The sequence below is a fragment of the Dunckerocampus dactyliophorus genome, chromosome 15 (genome assembly GCF_027744805.1).
Source record: "Dunckerocampus dactyliophorus isolate RoL2022-P2 chromosome 15, RoL_Ddac_1.1, whole genome shotgun sequence".
NCBI classification, from domain to species: domain Eukaryota; kingdom Metazoa; phylum Chordata; class Actinopteri; order Syngnathiformes; family Syngnathidae; genus Dunckerocampus; species Dunckerocampus dactyliophorus.
Window position 1 is genome coordinate 21,414,940 of NC_072833.1, and position 25,201 is coordinate 21,440,140.

Consider the following 25,201-nt stretch of genomic DNA (forward strand, 5'->3'; position numbering starts at 1 on the left):
AAGAAGAGATTACTAGAATACTCTTTTAGATTAATACCAAAAGGTGCAGAGTAATTAACAAGTATACAGGGTGCTCATAAAAAAGATTGTATCGTAAAAAAAAAAAAAAATGTTCTTTCTTGTTGTCTGTTACCACTGTTGTCAAACGTTCGCTTGGGAGTTAATGATCCCGGAAGTTCTAATCTGTGAACGTGTTTCTAACCTTACTGCAGTGTAAATCTGAAAGCATGTGTGTATGTGGACGAGAGTGCATTCGTGTGGCAGAAAATTAATACCAAGTCACAGTGGTAAGTGACAGTGGTAAGATTGTGCCAAAAGTCACGTGACAGATTTTCGTAGTTGTATTAGTGGTTTTTTTGTGTTTTTTTTTTCAGATAGATAGATAGATACAGACCCTTTCCAAAAAATTAGAATGTCTTGGAAAAGTTGTTTAATTTCCATAATTCCATTCAAAAAGTTAAACTTTCATAGATTATAGATGCAGGGCGCACAATCTAAACGATTTCAAGTATTTATTTGTTTATTTTTACATAATTTGGGCTTCCAGCTCATTAAACCCACGAAAACAGGAATTCAAAAAATTAGAATACTGTGAAGAAATCAGCCCAAATTTTGCAGGGCATGAATGTTTTAAACTGAGTGTCACACACTAATCATCTACGAAACTCAAATCACCTGCACAGGCTTCCCCAGGTGTCATTAAATTGCTTCAGTTTGGTTCAATTGTCTCATTTCGGTTCAATATGGGGAAGACTGCAGACATGACAACTGGCCAGAAGACCATCATTGATACCCTCCATAGGCTGGGTAAGCCACAAAAGTTCATAGCTAAGGAGGCTGGTTGTTCACAGAGTGCTGTGTCCAAGCATATCAATGGAGTCACAGCTTCAAAAACCACCACATTCAGATGCATCCGGGAGATGGGCTACAACTGTCGAGTTCCTCGGGTCAAGCCACTTTTGAACCTGAGCCAACGTAGGAAGCGTCTCCACTGGGCCAAGGAGAAGAAGGACTGGACTGTTGGCCAGTGGTCCAAGGTCCTCTTTTCTGATGGAAGTAAAGTGTGCCTTTCATTTGGGAATCAAGGTCCAAGGGTTTGGAGGAAGACGGGTGAGGAACAGAACCCAAGATGCCTGAGGTCCAGTGTGAAATATCCACAGTCTGTCATGATTTGGGGTGCAATGTCCAGTGCAGGTGTTGGTAAACTCTGCTTTCTTAAATCCAAGGTCACCACAACAGTCTACCAGAATGTTTTAGAGGACTTCATGATTCCTTCCGCTGAGGATCTGTATGGAGATGCAGATTTCATCATCCAGCAGGACCTGGCCCCTGCCCATACCGCCAGAAGCACCAAAACCTGGTTTGATGCCCATGCCATCACAGTGCTTGACTGGCCAGCCAACTCACCGGACCTAAACCCCATTGAGAATCTATGGGGTATTCTCAAGAGGAAAATGAGGGGCACCAGACCCAACAACAAAGAAGAGCTGACAGCAAGCATCAAGGAAATCTGGGCTTCCATAACTCCCAGGCAATGCCACAGGCTGATTGCTTCAATGCCACGTGGCATCGAGGCAGTGATTAAGGCAAAGGGATTCCCAACCAAGTATTGAAGATTGACATATCGTTTTGAAAGTACCATATTTTGATTGATTTGATGTGATCCTAATTTCTTTCTTTTTTTTCCTGCAAAAACTGAGAAGTAAATGGTGATTTCTTCACAGTATTCTAATATTTTGAATTCCTGTTTTCGTGGGTTTTATGAGCTGGAAGCCCAAATTACGTAAAAATAAACAAATAAACACTTAAAATCATTTAAATTGTGGGCCCTGAATCTATAATCTATGAAAGTTTAACTTTTTGAATGGAATTATGGAAATTAAACAACTTTTCCATGACATTCAAATTTTTTGGAAAGGGTCTGTAGATAGATGGATAGATAGATAAATAGGATACAGAAATGTTTTGAATTGCATCAAACAAATAACCGTACTCGGTTTCTTTCTTATGGATCCATGGTGGATTAGGGAGAAGCTTTAATGAGCACCCCTCATACTTTTTTTTGCAGCTGTCAACTTTTGATTTCAAAAAACTATTTTAAACGAAGAAACAAAAACGAATAGTAACTCACCTGTCTGCTTGAGGTACTCGATGCTTACATCGTCAACCGGAAAGAATGCTGCAGTCGCTCCGTATTCCGGACACATGTTGGAGATGGTGGCTCTGTCTGCGATGGACAGCTGCGCCACGCTTGGCCCAAAAAATTCTACAAACTTTCCCACGACACCCACTTGACGGAGGTGCTGAAACACATCTAACAAGATCAGGACCGACACTCTCTATCACACGTAAAAAAATTATGTCCTAATACCTTGGTGACGGTGAGAACAATGTCCGTGGAGGTAATGAATTTGTCCGGGGTCCCGTGCAGCTTATATCCAACCACTTCAGGCAGAACCATACTGATTGGTTGACCCAGCATCACTGCCTCTGCTTCGATTCCACCCACACCTTATACATAGAAAAATCTGGTTTTTGGACTTTTAAAAATATTTTGCAACAAATAAAGTAGACTACAAATGTCCAACTTGGTCCTCCTTAATGATACCAACTTGACAGGTACCCCTAACCACCTTGCCGGTTCTAACGCAGAGTGGTGCCTTATGTCCAGCCTAGCCATGGGAGTCAATCAATAGCAATAGCAATACATCAATTGATAATACCTTTAAATCGGACTGTCAGGTATTTTTGGGCCCCAATCGCTTAGCACTTCTAAGCACCTCTTATGCTTCAGGAGATTACGGGTAGGTTGCAGACCTGGTTCTGGTTTCCTGGTAACCTCAAGATTATTTCTTCAATTGATTAGTAGTCAATCTGCATCTTTTCAGAATCAGTATGACAAAAGTTTGTCAAGTTTCTTGATCACTTCTGTGTCAATTCTTTTTCAGAAACATGGCGACCAAAAATGCCTACCTCCTCAAACCACCTTTGCGAGTGTAAAGCCCAGCCATCTGGTCTAACAAGAGTAACTCTAATCACATCTGTCAATAAAGTACTTAAAAGGAAAACTACACTTTTTGGGAATTTTTCCCATCACTCACAATCCTTATGTGAGACATGAACAAATGTCTCTCTTTACTGTGCGTTCTAAAGATATAAAAACAGGTAAAAAGAGACCACGTATGCCGCCGACAAAGACCACTATTAAAACACCTCCAAAAACCTCCAACAATGTCTTATGGTTTTACAGTATTTACATGCTGTAACAGGTACAGGACATTCATGATAACATGTAATACTTACAGTATTTGCCATAATTTGGTCCTTACCGGAACTTCCATCCTGGGCGCACTGACTTCACATAGCAACAAAGAAACGAACGCCTACACCTAGCATTAAACTTTTCCAAACTGAAAAATAAAAACACAGCAGCAGTAGTAGCAGCTCCAATACGTAACGTTACCTTTTGGTAGTGGCCTGAAGAATTGTGAGCGCGGCGCTGACGCATTGCGGGCAAGTGTGTGGTGAAGCCGGTTAGTAGCTACCCAGTGTGGTGTGGCAAGGTGTCAATACATCTGTAATGTAGTCCGATCGGAGTAACAATAATAATAATAATAACAATAACACAGAAAAATAGAAAGATGTGTGTTCATGTCTCACATTAGGATTGTGGATGATGGGCAAAGTAAATTTTACAAAAGGGCAGTTTTCCTTTAAAAAAAATTTCAGTCTGTATTTTATGGCCCAAATCTTGATGCTTTATGAGTCTTATTCAGTGATAGTCCTACTTTTGGACACTCCAAATAGGTTGCAGATCTCGTTCTCGTTTGCAGTCAATCTGCTTCTTTTCAGAATAAGTATGACAAAAGTTTGTCAGTTTCTTCATCAATTCAGGGTCAAATTCCCCCTTTAACTTACCCCAACCCAGTGGTGCCTATCCATCCGAACCATCATGAGAAACTCTCATTGCATCAGTCCATGAAACATCTAACAAAACCGTCTCTCAAGTATTTCTTGGCCCAAATCTTAATGCTTCAACTTGTCTTTGTTTCAACCCTGTCGTCTATTTGCAACAAACTGTTCGACAGTTCGGTGGTCCTGTTGCTCTAATTTACCATTTTTAACTTACCCCAACCGAGAACACCGAGGCCATCAATCATGGTGGTATGGGAATCTGTGCCCACTAGGCTATCAGGATAGAAATACCCATCATGGTTAAACACCACTCGGGCCAAGTACTCCAAGTTGACCTGATGAACAATTCCAGAACCGGGCGGAATGATACGCATGTTCCTGAACGCTTGGGACCCCCACTGGGAAATACATAATAAGCGTACAGTTAAGCAAAGTCAGATGATGACTGACAATAAATGTCTAGTTGCATGGAATCAAGTCCAGTTGGTTCACCTTCAGGAACTGGAATCTCTCTTTGTTGCGTTCAAACTCCAAGTTCTGGTTTTTTTGAAGGCTATCAGACCTTGAAGGGAAAAAAATATATTAAGAGGGCATTTAAAATATAAAATCAGGTCAATAGATTTTCTTACTTTTTGTTAAAATCCACTTGGACGGAATGATCGATGACCAGGTCAGCCGGGCAGACAGGATTAATCTTCTCCGGGTTGCCACCGAGCTTAATCACAGCATCACGCATTGCAGCGAAATCCACCACAGCAGGGACACCACTATGAATCAATTAAAGTTTTTGTTGGTGCAAATCTCTTAGTTGAGGAGTGGAATGCTGTTCCACAGCAGTGTGTGACCAGGTTGTATTGTATTGTATTGTATTGTATGTACTTTATTGATCCCACAGCGGGGAAATTTACTTGTTACAGCAGCAAGCAAGCAAGACAAGTAAAGAGAACAGAGAGAAGGTTGTTGTCACTCGCTATGTTTCCATGTACAAAATTTGTCAGATTGCTGAAATAATTTGGTTTCTCAATTTTTCAAACCGCAGCGTGAAATCCCTGTTCATACAGGGTGGGCCAAAAGTAGGGTTGTCCAGGGAAGGTGTTATCGGACCCGTGTTCTTTGATGGAACTGTTACTGGAGAGAATTATTTGTAAATGCTTTGTGACGTGGTAGTACCACAACTCACAACCAAAGCTAACACTGACAAACTGTACTTCCTTTCCGCAGCGTTGGTTTGGAAGGCGGGGCAGCATCGAGTGGCCACCATGTTCACCTGACCTGACACCAATGGTTTTCTTTTTTGGGGGTGTGGTAAAGAACAAGGTTTATGAGAGAAACCCCTAAATAGTGAATGAATTGAAAGATTACAAGATGCATTCACTGAAATTGATGGGAGATCGGAATTTGTGTCGTACTGTGTCAGAGTGTTTTGGACAGATATGAAAATTGTTGCAACCTTGAAGGTGGACATTTGAGCACTTAAGGGATTAAATATTCAATGTAAAATGTCTAATATGTAAATGTAATGTATGTAAATAAATGCAAATTAATGTCTAATAAATGTAAAATGTCTAAGTGTTAACTGTAACCCTACTTTTGGCCCACCCTGTATGCACTCTCCACTTCGATTGTTGGCCATGTGCTGCGTGCCTTCCAAAACGCGATGGCTCGTATGCTCCTTTCAACATTGGTAAACGTTTGGCTTTTCTCGTTGGCCTGTTATGTCACATATAAACAAAGTATATCGGCCAACGTTGCCAGATTCGCTTATTGTAAGTGACTTTTTTTTTTTTTTGCAAATTCCCAAGTTTCCTGTTGTTTTCAGCTTATTTTTCAGAGAGCTAGTCGCTTGTTTCTCTCGCCAGACCTGGCAACCGTGTTGCTGTGTCTCAACTGCAAATATGCATGAGAAGGAATTCTACGAGCTACATTGTGCTACAACTATGTCTCCATTAAAGTATTAGGCATGTCAAATGATTAAAAATCAGATTAATCACAGTTTTTTTAATCAATCATGATTAATCATCATTTGCAATTACGTCTGAAATATGCCCATTTACAGTATTTTATTAACAGAAAGATAAATAACGGGACAAGATTGTATACTGTATGTTTGGATTTATTAAAACTCCAAATGAACTGAAAATTTTAATCAAGCTAAAAGATACCACACGTCTAAAAATCAATTTGCCTAATATTAGGCTCTTTAATAGGAGCAGAACATTTGAATCACACTTTAGCCGTGTTATTATGAGTAATGAGGGGTTGCATTCAAAGACATCACGTCATTTAAGGTAAATTTCCATGTTTTCAGTGTATTTTCTGGTATTTCCCAGCACATTTAAATGCAGCGAATTGTACATCTGCATTAAGACTTACGAAGTGAGTGATAACAATATCCACTTATTGTTTTTCTTTTCCTTCCTGTTTATTTAGACCACACATAAACACATTATAAATAAATTGTGATGTTTGGAGTGTCTCTGAATGCATCTGGTTCTTGTAATGAGAATGATGAAGCTAAGGTTTGTGTGTTGGAGATATACACAGTCAAACTTTTCTATAGTGGCCACTAGAGAGAGACTGCAAAAGTGGCCGCTATAGACAGGTGGCCTCTATAGACAGGTTGGTGGCATTTTGAATGCTTGTTTTTAATATTTTACTTTTTATACGGCAGAGTGTCATTACAGCTTTAGTTCATCAGGAAGTGACGGGAAGTGACGGTGGGCGTCCCGAGCAGGAGAGCTAGGCTCAGTGCTAGCTGTGAGTGTCGAGAGAGTTGGGAAGTGGTTGTGATGTTGGCGTGGATGTAAAGTCCTGCAGTGTTCTCCGCTGTTAATAAAGCCATTAAAGTGCATCGGCGACGTGAGTCTCTCCTTCCCCACAACAAGCAGCATTACAGTATTGACCAGTGCACATTGTCTCACACAAGGAAATAAACGGTGTCACTTGTTACAGGCATTGCCTGGACAGCTATGTAGTGGGGCTTGTTTAACCTTTGGCTTGTGGGCAAGCAGGAAGGAGAGACGAGACGTGTGTGTGTGTTCTGAGCTGCTCTCTGGTGGCCGCGTTCAATAAATAAAGTTGGCAGAAGCAACAGGAGAAGTTTCCTTCTTTGCTGGAGTCAAGTCGCCCTTACTATGGTTTGGAGCTGAATAACACTGACAAGTTAACACACTGTAGTAGCGAGCGCCAAAGAAGACGGCTTTTTTTTTGTGTCGAATACAGAAGATGAGGACTTTGATGGATTTGTGGATGAGGATTGATCAAAAATAATGTGAGTACATTCAAAAATACTTCAATTAAGTACAACCGAACTCAGTTTTGCTCCCGCTGCTTTTTAAAAACATATGCTAGCATGGTTTTAGCGTGCAGGCAGTATTGTATTGTATTGTAGCGTCGCTGGGAGTGCGTCCTGTTCCCAGCCTACTTTGCAGTAATGTTTTGGTGCAAATGCTCTTAAAGTTACATGTTCGAAATAGCAAGGAAATAGCAAGCTCAAAAGAAGACGGCTTTTTTATGTGGAACAACTGACAGTTTGTGTGGATCTTGTGATGATTGTGACAATCTACCTTGAGATGAATTTGTTTACTCTGCTTTAGCTGAGAGGTGTTACCCTGATGATGTCACTTCCGGAAATGAGGCTGAGCTGCGAGAGCTAGTTCGTCATGGCTGGTGCCATGAAATATAAATGTAATTTTTGTGAATTTACAGTTTGCTTTCAAAAATTGAACAATGTAGAACATAACTACAAACAATATATAACATATATAAGCAAAGTTGATGAACCATGTCAGAAATACCAGAATGAAATATAAATGTAATTTTTGTGAATTTACAGTTTGCTTTCAAAAATTGAACAATGTAGAACATAACTACAAACAATATAGAATATATATAAGCAAAGTTGATGAACCATGTCAGGGACACTTTAAGACTGTACTATGTAAATAAGACTACAAAAATGCATTGACCAGAGGTCCATGACAATTGTGTTTATAAACCGTATACAATATTTTTTTTAAAACAAGACAAAAGTGCAGGCCAGACATACGTGAAGTCCTGCAGGATGACACGTGCCGGCATGAACGGGATCTCCACAGTCTGCGTCTGTGTCTCCTTCCAGTTGAGGATATCTTCCACATTCGACTCCTTCACCAGAAAGCCATCACAGTTCCTCACGGCGGACTCCAACAGAACCCGGATTGAGAATGGCAAGCTCTCTGAAATAAATAAACAATAAAAATCATAATAATAGAAAGCCTGTATAGTGTACGAAGGATATTTGCTGATCAAATCTCATGTATATGCCAGGAGTCAGGAGTGTGTTTTATGGGCCAAAACACTTGTGCAAAAACACTTGTCAAGAGATCCTCTATATCAGTAGTTCTCAAACTTTTCACAGTCATGTGCCCCTTCAGACATTTGAGCTCACGTCATGTACCCGCTACTCCTACATATCTAATAAAGAGAAACCATAATAAACACACAATGTCTTCCTTAACTGTCCCTTTTTGAATATATGGACATACACCAGGACCTGTACCAAGCCGGTGTTACTGTAAATTCATGGGCTCATATGCGCCGTAGTAGCCATTTTAAACATCCTCTGCCAACTCATCAGTGCGGCAGTGTTTGATGGAGGCATGGACTGTATAGTTTTTTCTAGTCTTAATCCCATGTCTTATTTTTCAACTGCATGCATGGGCTACTAATCTAAATTGGAGAGGGTTTACTGGTTTAGTGGCCAAAGATAAGATTGGTCTGTCCAAGTTAAAGAACACGGCAGGTTTGTCTTCTATTTGGTGGTTTTATTTATAAACTGGGGTATTCTTGGGGAACTGTGATTGTATGCTCTTTTGCAACAACATGGCAATAATATAACAAACATTCTAATAATGAAAACAAAGGCACATAAAGCACAGAAATCTACAAGGAAATTGACATACTGTATGAGCTCAAATAGCATGAGATTATGTATTAAACAAAAAAGGACGCTAGCACTCATCACAGATCTTAAAAAAAAAAAAATTCAAGGCTGTGCAGTTTCGGAGAGTCACAGACATAAATCTCAATCTGTGTCAATGGGATAACACTATAGTACAGTCACAGAGCGCAACGGGCATTTTTTTGTTCTAGTTTTAATTGACCACCTAAAATGCTGACTAGTGGTATGCAGATCTCAGCTTAACAAGAAAACTTTGCGATTCACAGAATCAAAAGCTTTTCGCAGATCTAAACATACAGCATAGACACTGTTTTTTTTTTTTATTTAAAATTGATGATATCCTTTTACTTTTTCGACAACCATAGTTATGGCAGACTCCAAATATCTTATTTTGTGTTTCTTTTGTTGCATGGTTAAATTATTAATGGTCTGCCAAATATGGTTCCCATTTTCTTTCGCACTCTCCATGATTGCGACAAAGAACTGTGCTTATGTAAATGTGACTTTATTTCTCAAAGATGTGTAGTTTTGCCTATCTGTAGATAAACCAGATTGAATGATTTTTTTGTTAAGTAAATAATCTAAATTTTTCATTAGTTTTCTGCTATCAGCGTTCAGCAATGGAAGGTATGGTATTCTTTATGCTATGGGCTATGCTATGATTTGAAATACACTACTTTTTCAAGTTTACCAGACACATAAGGTGTATTTTCATAAAGTATTGGTATCGGATTGGTATTGTAGATACCTGCCTGAATTTTACTCAGTATTGGATGAGAAAGTAAAGTAAAGTAAAGAAAGGTTGCCCGTCGGGCCGGCTCTTCGTTCCCCGTTCCCTCCTCTGTTCCAGGATCGCCTGCCATCCCGGAGCCAGACGCACGGCCTTCCTCCTTGCCCAGCGCTTCTGGTGGCCCTCCCTCCACGCCGACACCAAAAGATTTGTGGCCGCCTGGTCCGCCCCTGGTCACACATCACGATGGATTTTGTGACTGGTCTGCCCACTTCTAGGGGGTTCACCACTGTGCTAACTATTGTGGACAGATTCTCAAAATGTACCCACTTTGTCCCCCTGCGCAGACTTCCCTCTTCGCTGGAGACGGCCAAACTCCTAATCCAGCACGTAGTGCGACTCCATGGCATACCCATTGATGTGGTATTGGACAGAGGCCCCCCAGTTCTCCTCAGCCGCCTGGAGGGCCTTTCGCAAGTCCTTGGGGACTTCTGTCAGTCTCTCCTTGGGCTACCATCCCCAGACCTATGGCCAGGCGGAGCGGGCTAATCAGGACCTGGAATCCGCCTTAAGGTGAGTATGCCATCAGCATCCTACATCCTGGGCGCGTGACCTCCCCTGGGTGGAGTACGCCCATAATACCCTAGTGTGCTCCTCCACTGGTCTCTCTCCCTTTTGTGTAGTCCACAGTTTCCAGCCTCCACTATTCCTGTCCCAGGAGGCTTCTTTTCTTCGCCGGATCCACTGGGTCTGGCGCGACACACAGGCTGCTCTGTCATGCACCGCGATGCGCAATCAGAGGATAGTTGATCGTCATCGCAAGCCGGCACCGGATTATCAACCCGGGCAGAGGGTCTGGTTGTCATCCCGGGACCTGCCCCTAGCTGTGGAGTCCAAGAAACTGGCTCCCAGGTTGGTTGGGCCATACGAAGTGTATCGGATGGTGGGGCCAGACTGAAGATTCTCCCCTCCCTCAAGACGCACCCGGTATTATGTGTCCTGCCTGAAGCCAGACGCAGTCAGTAACCTGAGTTCACCACCAGTGCCCCCTCCACCTCCTCGATTCGATAATAAAAATGCTTACTGAGGACAGCCCAAATGTTCAGGTAAGCATTGGCCTGTATGAGGTTCTGACGGTATGGCAAACTTCGGCAAAAATATCACGGTTTCACTGTATTGTAATTACAGCTCTATATTGTGGCATTTTGGAATGAAATTTTATTTTTTGTTCGACAGTCATTTTGAAACAAAACAGTATAATAGAACAGGGGTTCCCAAACTTTTCACAGTCTCATACCCCTTCAGACGTTTGACTTCAAGCAATGTACCCCCTACTTCTGCACACTTAAAAAACAAAAAACATTTTTAAGCTTCATGAACTTAAAATACTGAACATAAGCCTGGGTGATAAAACCGAAAATTTAACATTACCGGAATTTTCCATGATAACTGACGTCATTTTGCCCATGTCGGTAAATTTGGCGTTTTAATAAAAAATTAAATAATCCTTTTTGTCTGTTTTGACTGTGTGTGCTGGTATGCTATGTTCATTCCCCTTTAAGACGAGGTACAGCGTGTGTGGTCACATGACTCCAACCATCCAGCCTGAACAAGAAGGGAAACAGATGATATGGGAACGGCTGACGGTTGAAATGAAGAAGCAGCCGTATGGTGCCAGCATTTCACTCGCATATGCGCCTAGAAATAGACTGTGCAAGTACAAAAAAGAAAAACGGAGCACACGTGCGACGACGTTTTTCAACCTTTTCATTCGCATTTTGCTCCTGAATTAAGTCCATGCAAAGTGAATCAAAGTAGAGTAACATTTTGGCGCATCTGTATACAAATCTACAAGTCTCCTACAACCTTTCAATGTTCACATGGGCAACTTGCGTTGAAGCGCAATGACATCTCAGCCGTACAAGCTGCACTCGCTGACATAGCTAACTAGCTTTGTTATCAGTTGGACACTGTAACGCTGCAGGAAAGATGACTGCTCTCTGTGACGCACTATACTGATTTCCCACTCATGCGCTAAAAACACTTTTTCCTGTTTGTATGCAACGTAACGCCGAATGATACCAAGAACTAATAACACAAACTGACTTTAAATATATGGATTTTTAAAGCCTTTAGAAAAACAAAAAAACATGTACATCATGGCCAATTATGCAAAATTGACAATTCACAAATATGGAATAAGAAAATAAAAACATTATAAAAGCGTCTCTATAGGAAACCATGATCAGTTTGCTGTTGATAGCAGTTTTTAAGGATTCCATGCTTTATTTGATGTCACGAATAGATGGTCACATGGCTACAAGAACATGTGAAATGTTTTCATTGTGTGAATGATCATTTTGTTGATCGTTATCTATCCAGTTTCGAAAGCCAACATGGCACACACATATAGGCAAATAACATGACAATGGAATGTCTGGAATTGAACAGAATTGTTAGAAAAATGAGAACGTCACTATATTTATAAATGGTATTATTATTATTGGAATATATTACCTGACATGGTTGTGGTAGGCTGGGTTGACATCAACGTGTTCTTCTTGTTTAGTGTACTAAGTGGCCATTAGTAATGTATTGGCATGTGACGTGATGCCAGTCATGTTATGTGTGTACAGGATGTAGAATACCAGGGTATGTACGATATATTCATATTTGTGGACCGCAGTCCCAGGGAGATTTATTTTGGGTTCCACAAAGACGATGTTAAGCAGTGAATATGAAAACTGTTGAAACCACCCAAAGCATATTATGGAAATGGAGCGTTGTTGGCGCTTTTTGGCGTTTTTTTCAGAAGGCTTTATAGGCAGAAGAGGTGCGTTATATTTCATTGAAAGTAATGTGTGCCAGTTGATCAATAAATCAACGAAAAGCAGTTAATTTGCATATCCTGCAATTATTTTCAGATGCCAAAGACATATAGTGGTCTGGGATTTATTGTGCATTTATCGTTATCAAGGTAAAACCTCCCCATTTATCGTGATATTGATTTGAGGTCACATCGCACAGCCCTAACTGAACATGATTAATTGGTTGATTGATTTTATAGAAAGTAAGTAATTCTGGTTCAAAAATGTGTATTTTGCATGGTCAAATTTTGATAAAAGCTTTACATGAGCACTAATAAATAAGATTAGTCTTAAGTATTCATCCTACATATGTTCTATTTCAGCCGGATGTTGGGATGCTTTGTCCACTTACAACTGCTGATGATTTAAGTCTGCATAATAATTTGATACCAAATTGAAAGGGAAAGATAAAGCAGTATACAAAGTACACAAATAAATACAACCAGCAATAAAGCCTCATTTTGTCTTTGTATTTTTTTTTTTATTTTATTTTTTTAAATTGCAGACGTAGCAGCAGCACGACACAGCGGCGGCAGTCAGCACTCCCATGGAGCCCACCACCACGGCTTCCAAAAATCCTAGGAGAAACCCTGCCGTGCGGGGACTGGAACGCCAATATAAATTAAATCTTCAACATTAAACACTCATAATGCACAAAATAAATCATCAAACTTATAGACTTACTCATATAACTCACACATAGCAATGAAGAAATTCATGCTGTGTCTTTCTTTCAGCTCTGACTGTGCGCTCTGTGCTGTGAGGCGTGCATTCGAAATTGTGAGCATTAGGCGCTCGTTCTTTTTCATTTTTATTCACGTACCCCCATGACAATTGGCATAGCTTTGGGGGATACGCTTACCGCACTTTGGGAGCCAAAGCAATAGAACATTATGGAAGTGGAATTTAGGTATTTAAAATAAATAACAAAAAAAATGAATTATTTTGGAAATAAATAAAATGAAGTTCTTAATGCGGTCCACGGTGGCTAATCCTGCAACTCATGTCACAAGACCATAAATATTTTCTTATTAAAAACACAAAACAGAACAAACGCAAATAAATGCAATCACTGGCTGGCTCAAAAAAGCACCACATGTCACCACATAAATAATAATACTTTTTAAAAACCCAAAATGTTATTATTTCATAGTGTGGTGAATGTGCAGGACACGACTTGTTCTTGTGTTTTGGAATTGTTGGATTGTGTATTTGCCGAGTTTTTATTAATTTGCTTGCATCACCAAGTTTCACTTCCGTTTCCAGGTGATTGTTGTTAGCAACTGTTGCTAGGTGGTTGTTGCTTGTTGTTCAGTGGAGAGTAAACTGTTTATACCACTTATCCTCGGCTTCTGTCTCGTTCTGAACCACATCTCCACATTTGGTGACCCTCGACGTGAGTAACATGTCGACCGACAACGCTGACAACAGCACAGCAGTGGCGGTGGAATGACGACATGTGTGCCTTCATTGAGTCCGCCAGCTAGCGCTACTGGCAGCTATACCGGCAGGACTACAGACTAAAGCCCCGGTCACACCGCCCGAACTTTGCTGTAGCGTCCGTGGAGCGGTGAAAAAAATTCATCACCACTCGTAACCGTGCACCACCATTTAACAGAAGTTGGCCCCCGTTAAGGCAACGGCGTATACGCTTGGCCACCGCTGATGGTCGATCCTACCGCTCCGAAAGTTTTGAGCTACACAAAATATTGCCAGCGGTGAGGAGCGGGCAATTTTCAGCTGCGGCAAAGTTAATCACCGCTCCAACAACGCCCAGTCAAAGTTTGGCGCTGCTAGACGGAAGTTCGTGGACGCTTGGGTCCGCTACGCCAACACAGAAATCTTGAATGCTGGACCACTGCTGCTTCGCTAGCTTTGCCCGGGCGGTGATTAAACGTTGCACAAACTTAGTTGGAGCAGCTGTAAGCGTTTTACGAGCGGACACGGGATTGCTGGAACGGTGTCAGGCGTTGAAGCAGCGATGAAGCAGCGATCCGTTGCGGTGATGAACTTTGGTTTGCCGTTGGTATGGAGGTGTCGGAGGCGGAGCATAATTTCGCTACAAATACAGGGAGCCCATTTGCAATAGCCGTTGAGTGCAGACCTCAGTTATATCAAATTTGCTCAAAGTTACAGTAAAACTGTACTACCATGGATGCTGAGAGACTTGCTATGATTGGTGCACTCGTCCAGCAGCAGAATCAGAACCTCCTCAGATTGCAACAAGCTGTGGACAACAGACAGTTGTTGTGACAGTTGTTGTGTTTGCAGAGACACACAAGAGGGCACTGTGGGACTGCGAATGAGGATCCACGAGCCTTCCAGCAAATCATCTATCGACGCTCGCATCACCGCTAAACCAACGTTCGCTACCGTTAAACAAACACTAAAGCAACGGCGGCTTCGGCGGTGCACCGCTAGGACAACGCCCGTGTTTTCTATTTTTTTTTCCCCCATTTTGTGCACGGTTACAAGCGGTGATGATTTTTTTCACCGCTCCAGGGACGCTACAGCAAAGTTCGGGCGGTGTGACCGGGGCTTGACTTTTTACAAGGAGCACAGTGGCCCCTAAATTACAATTTTAGGAGTGCAAGCAGAAATTCAGGGGCGCACACCGAAACTGACTTGCAAAGTAAATATTCACATTTCCTCTCAATTTCACTGTATTACTGATAAATACTCAAACAATAAATGTCTTCTCTATCCACCCCGTTTCTGTCCTTAGCTTCAGGAAGGCCTCATTGGTGGAAATTATACACATTATAACTCCAATACCGCCGTCTTTCCTTCTTCTTTGTTGTTTGTCTTGCTCATTTCCGCATTACTGTCAACTACTGGGTTGTTTGTCAGCAACAATAAATACACAATAATAATAAAATAAAAAACTGAAAATTAACTGGTAAGGTTGCCAACTTCTGGAAAAATAAATAAGTTATTTAATTATTTAATTATTTAACCCAACTTTTTTTTTGCCTTGAATTGTGTGAAACAAACCTGAATTTTATTTGATGGCTGTTACAGTAATACTTACACACCGGAAGTCAATTGTTTGAATAATATATATTTTTAGTTAAAATAACGCAATTAACAGAATAAAATAACAATTAAAATATCTTTCTTAAAAAAATCTGTCCTGCTTAATATCAAACAGTATAAACTGAGTGTCCACGGTTATGATTAAAGCTACTATGACAAAAAGAAAGAAGAGGTGAGCTATTTGTTTTATGTGGCTGTAAACATTTCAGTTGCACTTTATGTACAAAGCACATCACCACTCAAACAGTGTGCTCATTGTCTTTATGCTATTTTGTGTTCATTTGTCATTAGATACAGGCATCATGTCTGAATTGAACAGTTACAATAAATATTAAGAGTTGAGGCAAATATTCCTTGGTGAGCTACTCAACTGATCAGATGGTGAGCTACTTGTAGTTCAGGAGCTTCCTGTTAAGATCCTGTGATAGCATAACTATTTGAAAGCTGGACTCACTACGTATTTTTGTTGAATTACGTATGTGAGACATGAACAGACATGTCTCTTTTCTGTGCATTCTAATTATATAAAAACAAACTCTCTCAGACAGTCTCTTTCACTGCACATAATGGGATATACCGATGTCACCTATAAAGACCGCTATTAAACCACCTCCAAAAACCTCCTGACGTTTTAAGGTTTTATATACATGCTGTTACCATGTAGTAACAGGTACATTCATGACGACATGTAATAAATGCCAGGGTTTCCGCTACATGTAATAGATGTAAAATAAGACGGCACACCTTAATTTTTTTTTTACTTGAAAACAATTTAAGTCACATATTGTATGAATTGATATATACTGTATGCTATATGAATGCATATATAGCTTAATAGTTACGCAAATATTGACCACAATTAGTTTGAAAATGATTTACAAGAGCATAAAAATGTTTCACTTTGCTTTATTTTGATAAGCATTCACCAGAATCGCCTGTCTGTCTTGTTAGCATTTGGCCATGTGACCAGATATGCGACACCTCTTGTGTTGACTTTCACTTTGTTTCTTATTATCGGGAGAATAAACAATAGCCAGTAAAATGTGTAACCAATTGACAGCAGCTTGTCACATGCTAAGCCTATATATGCAAGCATGTGTGATCGCTCACGTTTCAATCTCATTCCACTTTCTGTCATCTTTGTTTACATGCCTGGCTGGCGGGATCTAGCTAGCTTGGATACAGGTGGCTATTACGTTCATGGGGTATGTCAATCATCCATCATCATCACAACTTACTTTTTTATAGTGTCACTTAATCTTGCTCCCTTGTTATCATTATAATACTTATGGCTTTTCTTCAAAATACTAGCTGTGTGTTGAAGTTATGCAACAGAAACATGTAGTGTGTACAGTTTTAACAGTGATGCTATCACAGGGGTTTTGAACAGGTAGCTCGTACACCAGCAGTAGCTCACCAGGTGATGTTGAGTAGTTCAAAGAATATTTGCTTCATCTCTTAGTATTTCATAAGTGTTCTATTCATACATGACACCTGTATTAAATGACAAATGAGCACACTGAGTGGAGATGTGCTTTGTACATAAAGTGCCATTTAAATGTTGGCATTGCTCTCAGCAAATATGCCATTAAATTAACAGTTTTGCAATGTTCGAAGTTCATGTTCTGCTAGTTGTTGAAAAACGTTAAATAAGTTCATAAATAAATAAGTCATAAAGAAATTGCTATTTGTTATTAAAAAAAACAATTATATGTTATAAAAAAACCCCAAAAAACAGCGGCATGACACAGCGGGCAATCTGCCCGCCCATGCAGCCCATCACCACAGCTTCAAAAAATCCTGGGGGAAACCCTGCATGTAATGTAATGATATGTAATACTCACAGTATTTTACATATTTTGTTCATGACTGGAACTTCCTTTCTCTGCGCATTGATTTCATATAGCAGCATAAAAACGAATACCTACACCTAGTGTTAACTTCAAAACTCAAAAATAAAAACACAACAGCACAGGCGGTATCTGTATCCTTAACCTTTCGTAGTGTCTGAGGTGAAGCTCGTCGCTAGCCAGCTAGTAGCTACTCGGTGTGCTATGGCTAAGTGTCTATGCGCCAGTAACGCACTGTAGTTCGATCAGCGTAACAATGTTAACAACAACAATAATAATAATAATGTTGCTGTACCTTGGTTAATATGCACATCACATTATATGTAAATGGAGCGTTGTTGGCGCTTTTTGCAGACCTTTTCAGACGACTTTATAGACTGAATAAGATTGTCCCATATGTGCAGTAATAAGCTGTCTGTTTTTATATCATTACAGCTACCAAACGCACTTACACTGCTAATCAAAATCTGAAGACCAGTTGAAAAATTGCTAGAATTTGCATTTTGCTCTAAGTAGAGACAAAAAGCATTTTGAAAGAGTAACTTGTTGAAAACAATTTAATTGAAATAGGCTGATTATCAGCTGATCAAAAGTTTAAGACCGCAGGCTATAAAAGCCTAAATCTGCTCAAAATTGTAATTTTCTGTCAGGCATTCACACTGTCATGCCCTCTTGATGGCTAAAGCTAAGAAGCTTTCTCTTTTGAACGTGGTTGGATTGTCAAGCTGCATAAGCAAGGCCTCTCGCAGCGTGCCATTGCTGCTGAGGTTGGCACAGTAACACAGTCATTCTAAGTTTTTTGAAAGATCCTGAGCATTATGGAACAAAAAAGTCAAGTGTTAGACCCAAAAAAAATAACACCTGCGCTGAGCAGGAGGATCCGATTGGCTGTCCATCAAGACACAATGCGGTTTTTGACCCACATTAAAGCCCTCACTGGTGCCGACTGCAGCGCAATAACCATCAGATGGCATCTGCGGGAAAAGGGTTTAAAAAACTAATTCAAAGACCTCGTCTCCTTCAACGCCACAAAACTGCCCATTTAGACTTTGCCTGGGAGCATCAAACATGGGACATTGAAAGGTGGAAAAAAAAATGTATTCTCTGATGAGGAAAAAATGTAACCATGACGTTGCCAGCTTCCAACGTTACTGGCATGACAAGGAGATCCCACCTGAGATGTTTTCTACCCGGCACAGTGGAGGGGGGTCTATCATGATCTGGGGTGCTTTTTCATTTAGTGGAACACTGGAGCTTCAGGTGGTGCAGTGGGCATCCCTCATGACTGAGGGCCCTCGTCTGTGTGGTAACAGCTGGGTTTTTCAACAGGACAACGCTGCAGTTCACAATGCTCGCTTGACCAAGGACTTCTTCAGGGAGAATAACATCACTCTTTTGGACCATCCTGCATGTTCCCCTCATTTAAATCCCATAGAGAACATTTGGGGATGGATGGCAAGGGAAGTTTATAAAAAAGGCCATCAGTTCCAGACAGTTGATGCCCTTGGTGAAGCCATCTTCACCACTTGGAGCAATGTTCCCACTAGCCTCCTGGAAACACTTGCATCAAGCATGCCCAAAGCAATTTTTGAAGTGATTAACAAGAACGGTGGAGCTACTCATTACTGAGTCCTACAAAAACATTTTTTGTTCTGGTTTGGAGAGTTATTTTTTGAGCGATGGTTATAACTTTTGATCAGCTGATAAACAGCCCAAACAGCCCCGACGAACTGGTATGTGGCATTTGCTGGAAAGTAGTGACGATGACAAAGTGGCTAGCGCATCTCAAAACACAACTGGGAAAAAAACTACTGCTCGAGGTGCAGCGAAGCCTTCACCCTACAGTCAACGCTTACTGAGACGGTTGGTCGGCAAAGTAAATATAAACAAAACAGCGACAAATCGTGCACACTCAGTGTCGTTCGCTACATGTTAAGCCATATTGTTAATATACTGTAATACCCAATGTTCATTATTTATTCAAGTGCAATTTTGTTTACTGAGACATTATACTCAATTTTATTTATTGTTGTGTGTTTTTATTGGAGTGGTTTTTTTTTTTAACAAAGTCAGTATTCTTTTTATTGTTTTTTGATTGTCATTTTTATTTAAGTGTAATTTTTGCTAAAACGACAGAGTCCATTTTATTTTCATTGGGAGTTTTGTCTTTTTTGTTTGTTTAATTTATTTTATTTCAAAGCTCTTGACATTCCAATTACAATGTTAAATACTTTTGAGAAATTCAAGTTTATTGCTTTTGATACGATGTACTCACGTTATTATGCCATAATTAATGAAAACATGGTCTCCATCCATCCAGACATTCATCCATTTTCCTCCGCTTATCCGGGTCCGGGTCGCGGGGGCAGCAGTCTCAGTTGGGAAGCCCAGACTTCCCGGTCCTCGGCCACCTCCTCCAGCTCCACCGGGAGGACACCACGGCATTCCCAGGCCAACTGTGAGACATAATCCCTCCAGCGTGTCCTAGGTCTGCCCCGGGGCCTTCTCCCGGCTGGGCATGCCCGGAGGCATCCGGCCTAGATGCCCAAGCCACCTCAACTGGCTCCTCTCGATGTGAAGGAGCAGCGGCTATACTCTGAGCTCCTCCCGGATGACCAAGCTTCTCACCCTATCTCTTAGGGTGAGTCCAGCTACCCTACGGAGGAAACTCATTTCAGCTGCTTGTATCTGCAATCTCGTTCTTTTGGTCATGACCCAACGCTCATGACCATAGGTGAGGGTGGGAACATAGATCGATCGGTAAATTGAGAGCTTTGCCTTCCGGCTCACCTCTCTTCACCACGACTGTCCGGTGCAGCGACCGCATGACAGCAGATGCTGCGCCGATCCGCCTATCGACCTCACGCTCCAACCTTCCCTCACTCGTGAACAAGACCCCGAGATACTTGAACCCCTCCACCCGGGGCAAAACCTCATTCCCAACCAGGGAGGGAGCAATCCAACCTTTTCTGACTGAGAACCATGGCCTCAGATTTGGAGGTGCTGAGTCTCATCCCAGAAGCTTCACACTCAGACGGAAACCGCCCCAGTAAACGCTGCAGGTCACAGCCCGATGAGGCCATCAGGACCACGTCGTCCGCAAATAGCAGAGACGAGATCCTAAGGCCCCTGAACTGGACTCCCTCGACACCTTGGCTGCGTCTGGAAATTCTGTCCATGAAAATTATGAACAGAATCAGTGACAAAGGGCAGCCTTGACGAAGGCCAACATTCACCGGAAACAGGCTTGACTTACTGCTGGCAATGCAAACCAGGCTGCTCCAGCTCCAGTTGTAAAGGACCAAATGGCACGTAGTAGCGCGCCACCAATCCCGTACTCTGAGCACCTCCCACAGGACACCGCGAGGGACACGGTCGAAATCCTTTTCCAAGTCCACAAAGCATATGTAGACCGCTTGGACATACTCCCAAGTACCCTTCAGTACCCTTGCAAGGGTGTAGAGCTGGTCCAGTGTTCTGCAACCAGAACGAAAACCACATTGCACCTCTTGTAGCCGAGTTTCGACTAACGGTCGTACCCTTCTCTCCAGCACCCTGGAATAGACTTTCCCACGCAGGCTGAGGAGTGTGATCCCCCTATAGTTGGAACACACCCTCCGGTCACCCTTCTTGAAAAAGGGGACCACCACCCCGGTCTGCCAATCCAGAGTTACTGTTCCCGACTTCCACGCAATGTTGAAAAAAAACGCCCAGAGATGGTAAAGCCAGGCTAAACGTGTAAACAAAGATGGTAGAATAGTCAGAACTTCAATGCAAGTCAAACGTGATCAGTCACACACGCTGGCATCAATAGTCTTAAACTGTGAGAAGCTGTCGTCAATTGACTGCAAATTTCACAGAGTATTTTTAATTCTCATCGTAATAAGGGACGTCCCTGGTCAACTCAATTGCATATTGTCATTACATTTGGTAATACCATGCAAATGCTGGCAGAAGGCTGTGGGCGGGTCCTTCTGGCAGCAGGCGGGTCAGGCGGGTCCACAGCCCACAGCTGCGGGTCCCACAGCCTTCGCTGAGGGCGGGTCATTCTGCCCGCATTTGCATGGTATTACCAAATGCAATGATAATATGCAATGCGAAAACGCAATTGGAAAAGACAAATACAAAACAGGAAAAACAATTGCAAATTTGAAAAAAACAAAGACAATACAGAAAAAATTAAGAGAAAATGGTGAAAAAAATATGACTACATTTGTATATTTTTTTATTATTGAATTCTTTGTTTTTCCACATTTGTATATTTTTGTATTATTGATTCTCTTTGTATTTCCACACGTATTCCCTTTCAATTTTGGCACTCCTGTGATTCCATAAAAATATGTAGAGGGAACAAAACATGTAATGGACATGTAACGTTCAGAGAATTTAATAACTTTCCATAAACAACAAATGGGCAACCAAAAATACAATCAAAATCTAACAAAAAAAAAACATTTACGCAACAAAAACTTACATTATAAAGGCCTATATAACAGGAGGTTTAGAAACTATTGCAAAAAAAATTGTCAGAGATCCTCTATTATAACTAGGGATGTCCTGATCCGATCTTCAGGATCGGGATCGGCTGCCGATCCACTGTATTTGTGAAGATCGGATAATATCGGCTTCCGCCACGAGGTCGGGCCGATCCGGTTGCCGCAACATGTTCGTAACTCTGAGCCACACTCCAACATGGTAAGGTGCCGTAATGCGCCAAAACACTGGTTGCAACTCGACTCGCGCCACCCGCAAGAAGAGCAAAATGCAACACCACCATGTAGACATGTCCATGGTGTACCGTGGTGAAGTTAGTTTCACGTTGGACGTTGGATATTCACCTCCGTAGCTACAGCGGTAGTTCCCTCTCACTGTGCCCTGACTGCTTGGTCATGGTGAAGGGAGCTCGCACGGGAAGTGCCGCTCTAATCGCTGGTTGATAATAGGGACCGTACAAACACTACTAAACATGTCAAAACGGCGGCGAAAAACCTTGGAAACTCCTCTGTTACAGAGCGTGAATGGAAGCTAGCGGGTTCGCTTAGTTTAGCTAGTACAACTGTGTGTGTGTGTGTGTGTGTGTGTGTGTGTGTGTGTGTGTGTGTGTGTGACTCAGGCTGGATGAGTATATTTTCAACGTGTTGTGTTTTACTGCTTTAATTTAAAAGGACCGTTTTACATTTCCCACTGACTGCAGGCTCTGGGTGAAAAAGACGAGAGGCACGTTTATCTTGCACCCGGCGCATATCAACCGTCAATTGCCATTCTCAATACACACAACACATTCCGGCTGTCAAAATAAGAGCTCTCTTTGTCACATTTGTCATTGTTGTAATTGTGTAAACAAAGTAAGGGTGTCATTAAAATATCTTACATTAATAACGCGATTGTAATTGCATCTGTGACTCCATCTTCCTTAATCACAAGCACGGGCATTACAGTTTGTTGAAGATTTTGTATCAATATGTGCTGAGGCTGACATCCCATTAGAAAAGTTAGCTAAGCTACATCCATTTCTCAATTACTGGATGTATCCATCCATCCATTTTCTATACCGCTTCTTCCTCATTAGGGTCACGGGTATGCTGGAGCCTATCCCAGCTGACTTCGGGCGACAGGCGGGGTACACCCTGGACTGGTCGCCAGCCAATCGCAGGGCACATATAGACAAACAACCATTCACACTCACATTCATACCTATGGACAATTTAGAGTCACCAATTAACCTAACATGCATGTTTTTGGAATGTGGGAGGAAGCCGGAGTATCCGGAGAAAACCCACGCACACACGGGGAGAACATGCAAACTCCACACAGAAATGCCCAGGGGAGAATCAAACCCAGGCTGTACCCGATCTCCAAGCTGTTACTGTGTTGGCCAACGTGCTAACCACTAGACCACCGTGCGGCCCCACTGATGTATTGCATCAATAAATGTAGGGATTTTTGCATTTTATTCACTATTCACTACTGGTAAAATAAGTGGAAAAGGTAAAAAACTGAATTCTAAAAAATTGAAACGGAGAAAACGGAATTTGGGAAAAAATAAAACAGATTTCATAGGGCCCTAAGAGAGTTTGATTAGTCCTACCTAAAAGTATTTTTCATGCCCAGTTTTTCCAATTTTATCTTTTATTGGATCATTTACTGGATTAGGGACCTGTCTCAGGTTTGTTACAAAAGCCAAACAATATTGTTGGTCATGCTTTGAAGAGCTATTTTGATAACCATATTAAATTCCACAAATTCATGTTTGTAACAAAAGCTTATTATAATTATTATTATTATTAAAACAAAAAAAACGATCGGTACCGGATCGGATCAGATCAGATCGACAAGACTATTAAGAAATTGGATCGGAAGCCAAAAAATGTGGATCGGGACATCCGTGTAACATACAGTTGACAGATGATGTTCTCTTACCATATCGGGGATCTCCAAGTTTGGAGAGGTTGTAAAACAGCTGATTTTGAATTTCGGGATCCAGAGGCTCCACTATATGCTGGAATGAATTTGTCACAGTTCCGGCCATCCTCCCCAATGGTGCAAAACCTGAAACAAAAAATGCTAAATGGATTGCTGCAACTTTTCTGACATGATAAAAATTTTAAGACCAGTTGAAAAATTGCAAAAATTTACATTTGCATTGTTGAATCTTAAGGACATTTTAAGCAGAGCCTCAAAATGTAAAAAGAAGAAAGGGGAGTGAAACAAAAAAAGGTTGTGACTGGTGCTGATGAGTGCAATAACCAACAAACGGCATCTGCGAGAGAAGGGTTTTAAGGATTAAAAATGTCTACAAATGCCTCGTCTGCTTCAACGCCACAAAACTGGGCGTTTGAAATTTGCAGGAGAGCACCAAACATGGGACGTTGAAAGGTGGAAGAAAGTTTTATTCTCTGATGTGAAAAAATGGAACCTTCAAAGGTTAGTTGTGTGACAAAGCGATAACACCAGAGATGTTTTCCACACGGCACAGTGGAGGTGGCGCCATCATGATTTGGGCTGCTTTTTCCTTCAATGGAACAATAGAGCTTCAGGTTGTATAGATTGCATGGCTGGACAACACTGCACTTCACAATGCCTGCCTGACGGAGGACTTATTCCATAGGAACCTCACTCTTTGACCATCCCGCATGTTCCCCTGATCTAAATCCAACTGAGAACATTTGGGGATGGATGGCAAGGATGTCAGTTCCAGACAGTGAGTACGTTTACATGCAGTCAAATAACCCTATCATAACTGGAACATATTTTATATTGTTCTATGATTTTACCATATTTAAATTACTGCACAATGGTATGGGGCAGTACATATAGAAGTACACTAAAACCACTAGAAATACTGCAAAAAAGAGCAATCCGATTAATACATAAGGTTGGCTTCTTGGACCATACAAATGCATTATTTTAAAATAAAAAATCCTGAGGTTTTTTGACATAGTTCAATTTCAGATAGTACAGCTCTTTTACAAAGCAAGGCAAAAACAATTACCATGCCGTTTTTGTAAACGGTTTCAAGAACGTATTGGTGGTTATGAATTACCCGAGGAATTACATTTTAGGAAACAAAAACATAGAACAACATTAAAAAGTTTTAGTCCTACGATTGATGAGGTACAATTGTGGAATGGTTTGGAAGTAGAGTTGAAACAAGGTCCAAACATCAATCAATTTATCAATGTATAAATACAAAATAAATATATTTGGAAAGTATAGTGAAGAGCAACATTAAGCTAATATTCTAATACTGAAAAGACTTTATAAAAATGATAGACTGTACTATCTGAAATAGAACTGTATCAATAAAATTGTTTCAATGAGAATGAACCGCCTACTTCGCCTACTCCCTCTGGGAATACTG

At 41.2% G+C, this 25,201-nt stretch overlaps 1 protein-coding gene across 5 annotated transcripts in view; it reads right to left on the bottom strand.

Annotated features, from left to right (window-relative positions):
- aco1 (aconitase 1, soluble) overlaps positions 1 to 25,201 on the bottom strand; it is a 46,740-nt gene that overhangs the window by 16,796 nt on the left and 4,743 nt on the right. For all 5 annotated transcript variants that reach the window (XM_054800872.1, XM_054800875.1, XM_054800874.1 and 2 more), the window contains 7 exons: positions 23,761 to 23,889; positions 7,964 to 8,132; positions 4,545 to 4,682; positions 4,408 to 4,477; positions 4,130 to 4,313; positions 2,372 to 2,511; positions 2,132 to 2,303 (listed from right to left, as the gene is read on the bottom strand). In XM_054800872.1, the coding sequence (XP_054656847.1) occupies positions 2,132 to 2,303; positions 2,372 to 2,511; positions 4,130 to 4,313; positions 4,408 to 4,477; positions 4,545 to 4,682; positions 7,964 to 8,132; positions 23,761 to 23,869 (982 nt within the window). In that variant the 5' untranslated portion in view covers positions 23,870 to 23,889. The remainder of the gene's footprint in view (positions 1 to 2,131; positions 2,304 to 2,371; positions 2,512 to 4,129; positions 4,314 to 4,407; positions 4,478 to 4,544; positions 4,683 to 7,963; positions 8,133 to 23,760; positions 23,890 to 25,201) is intronic.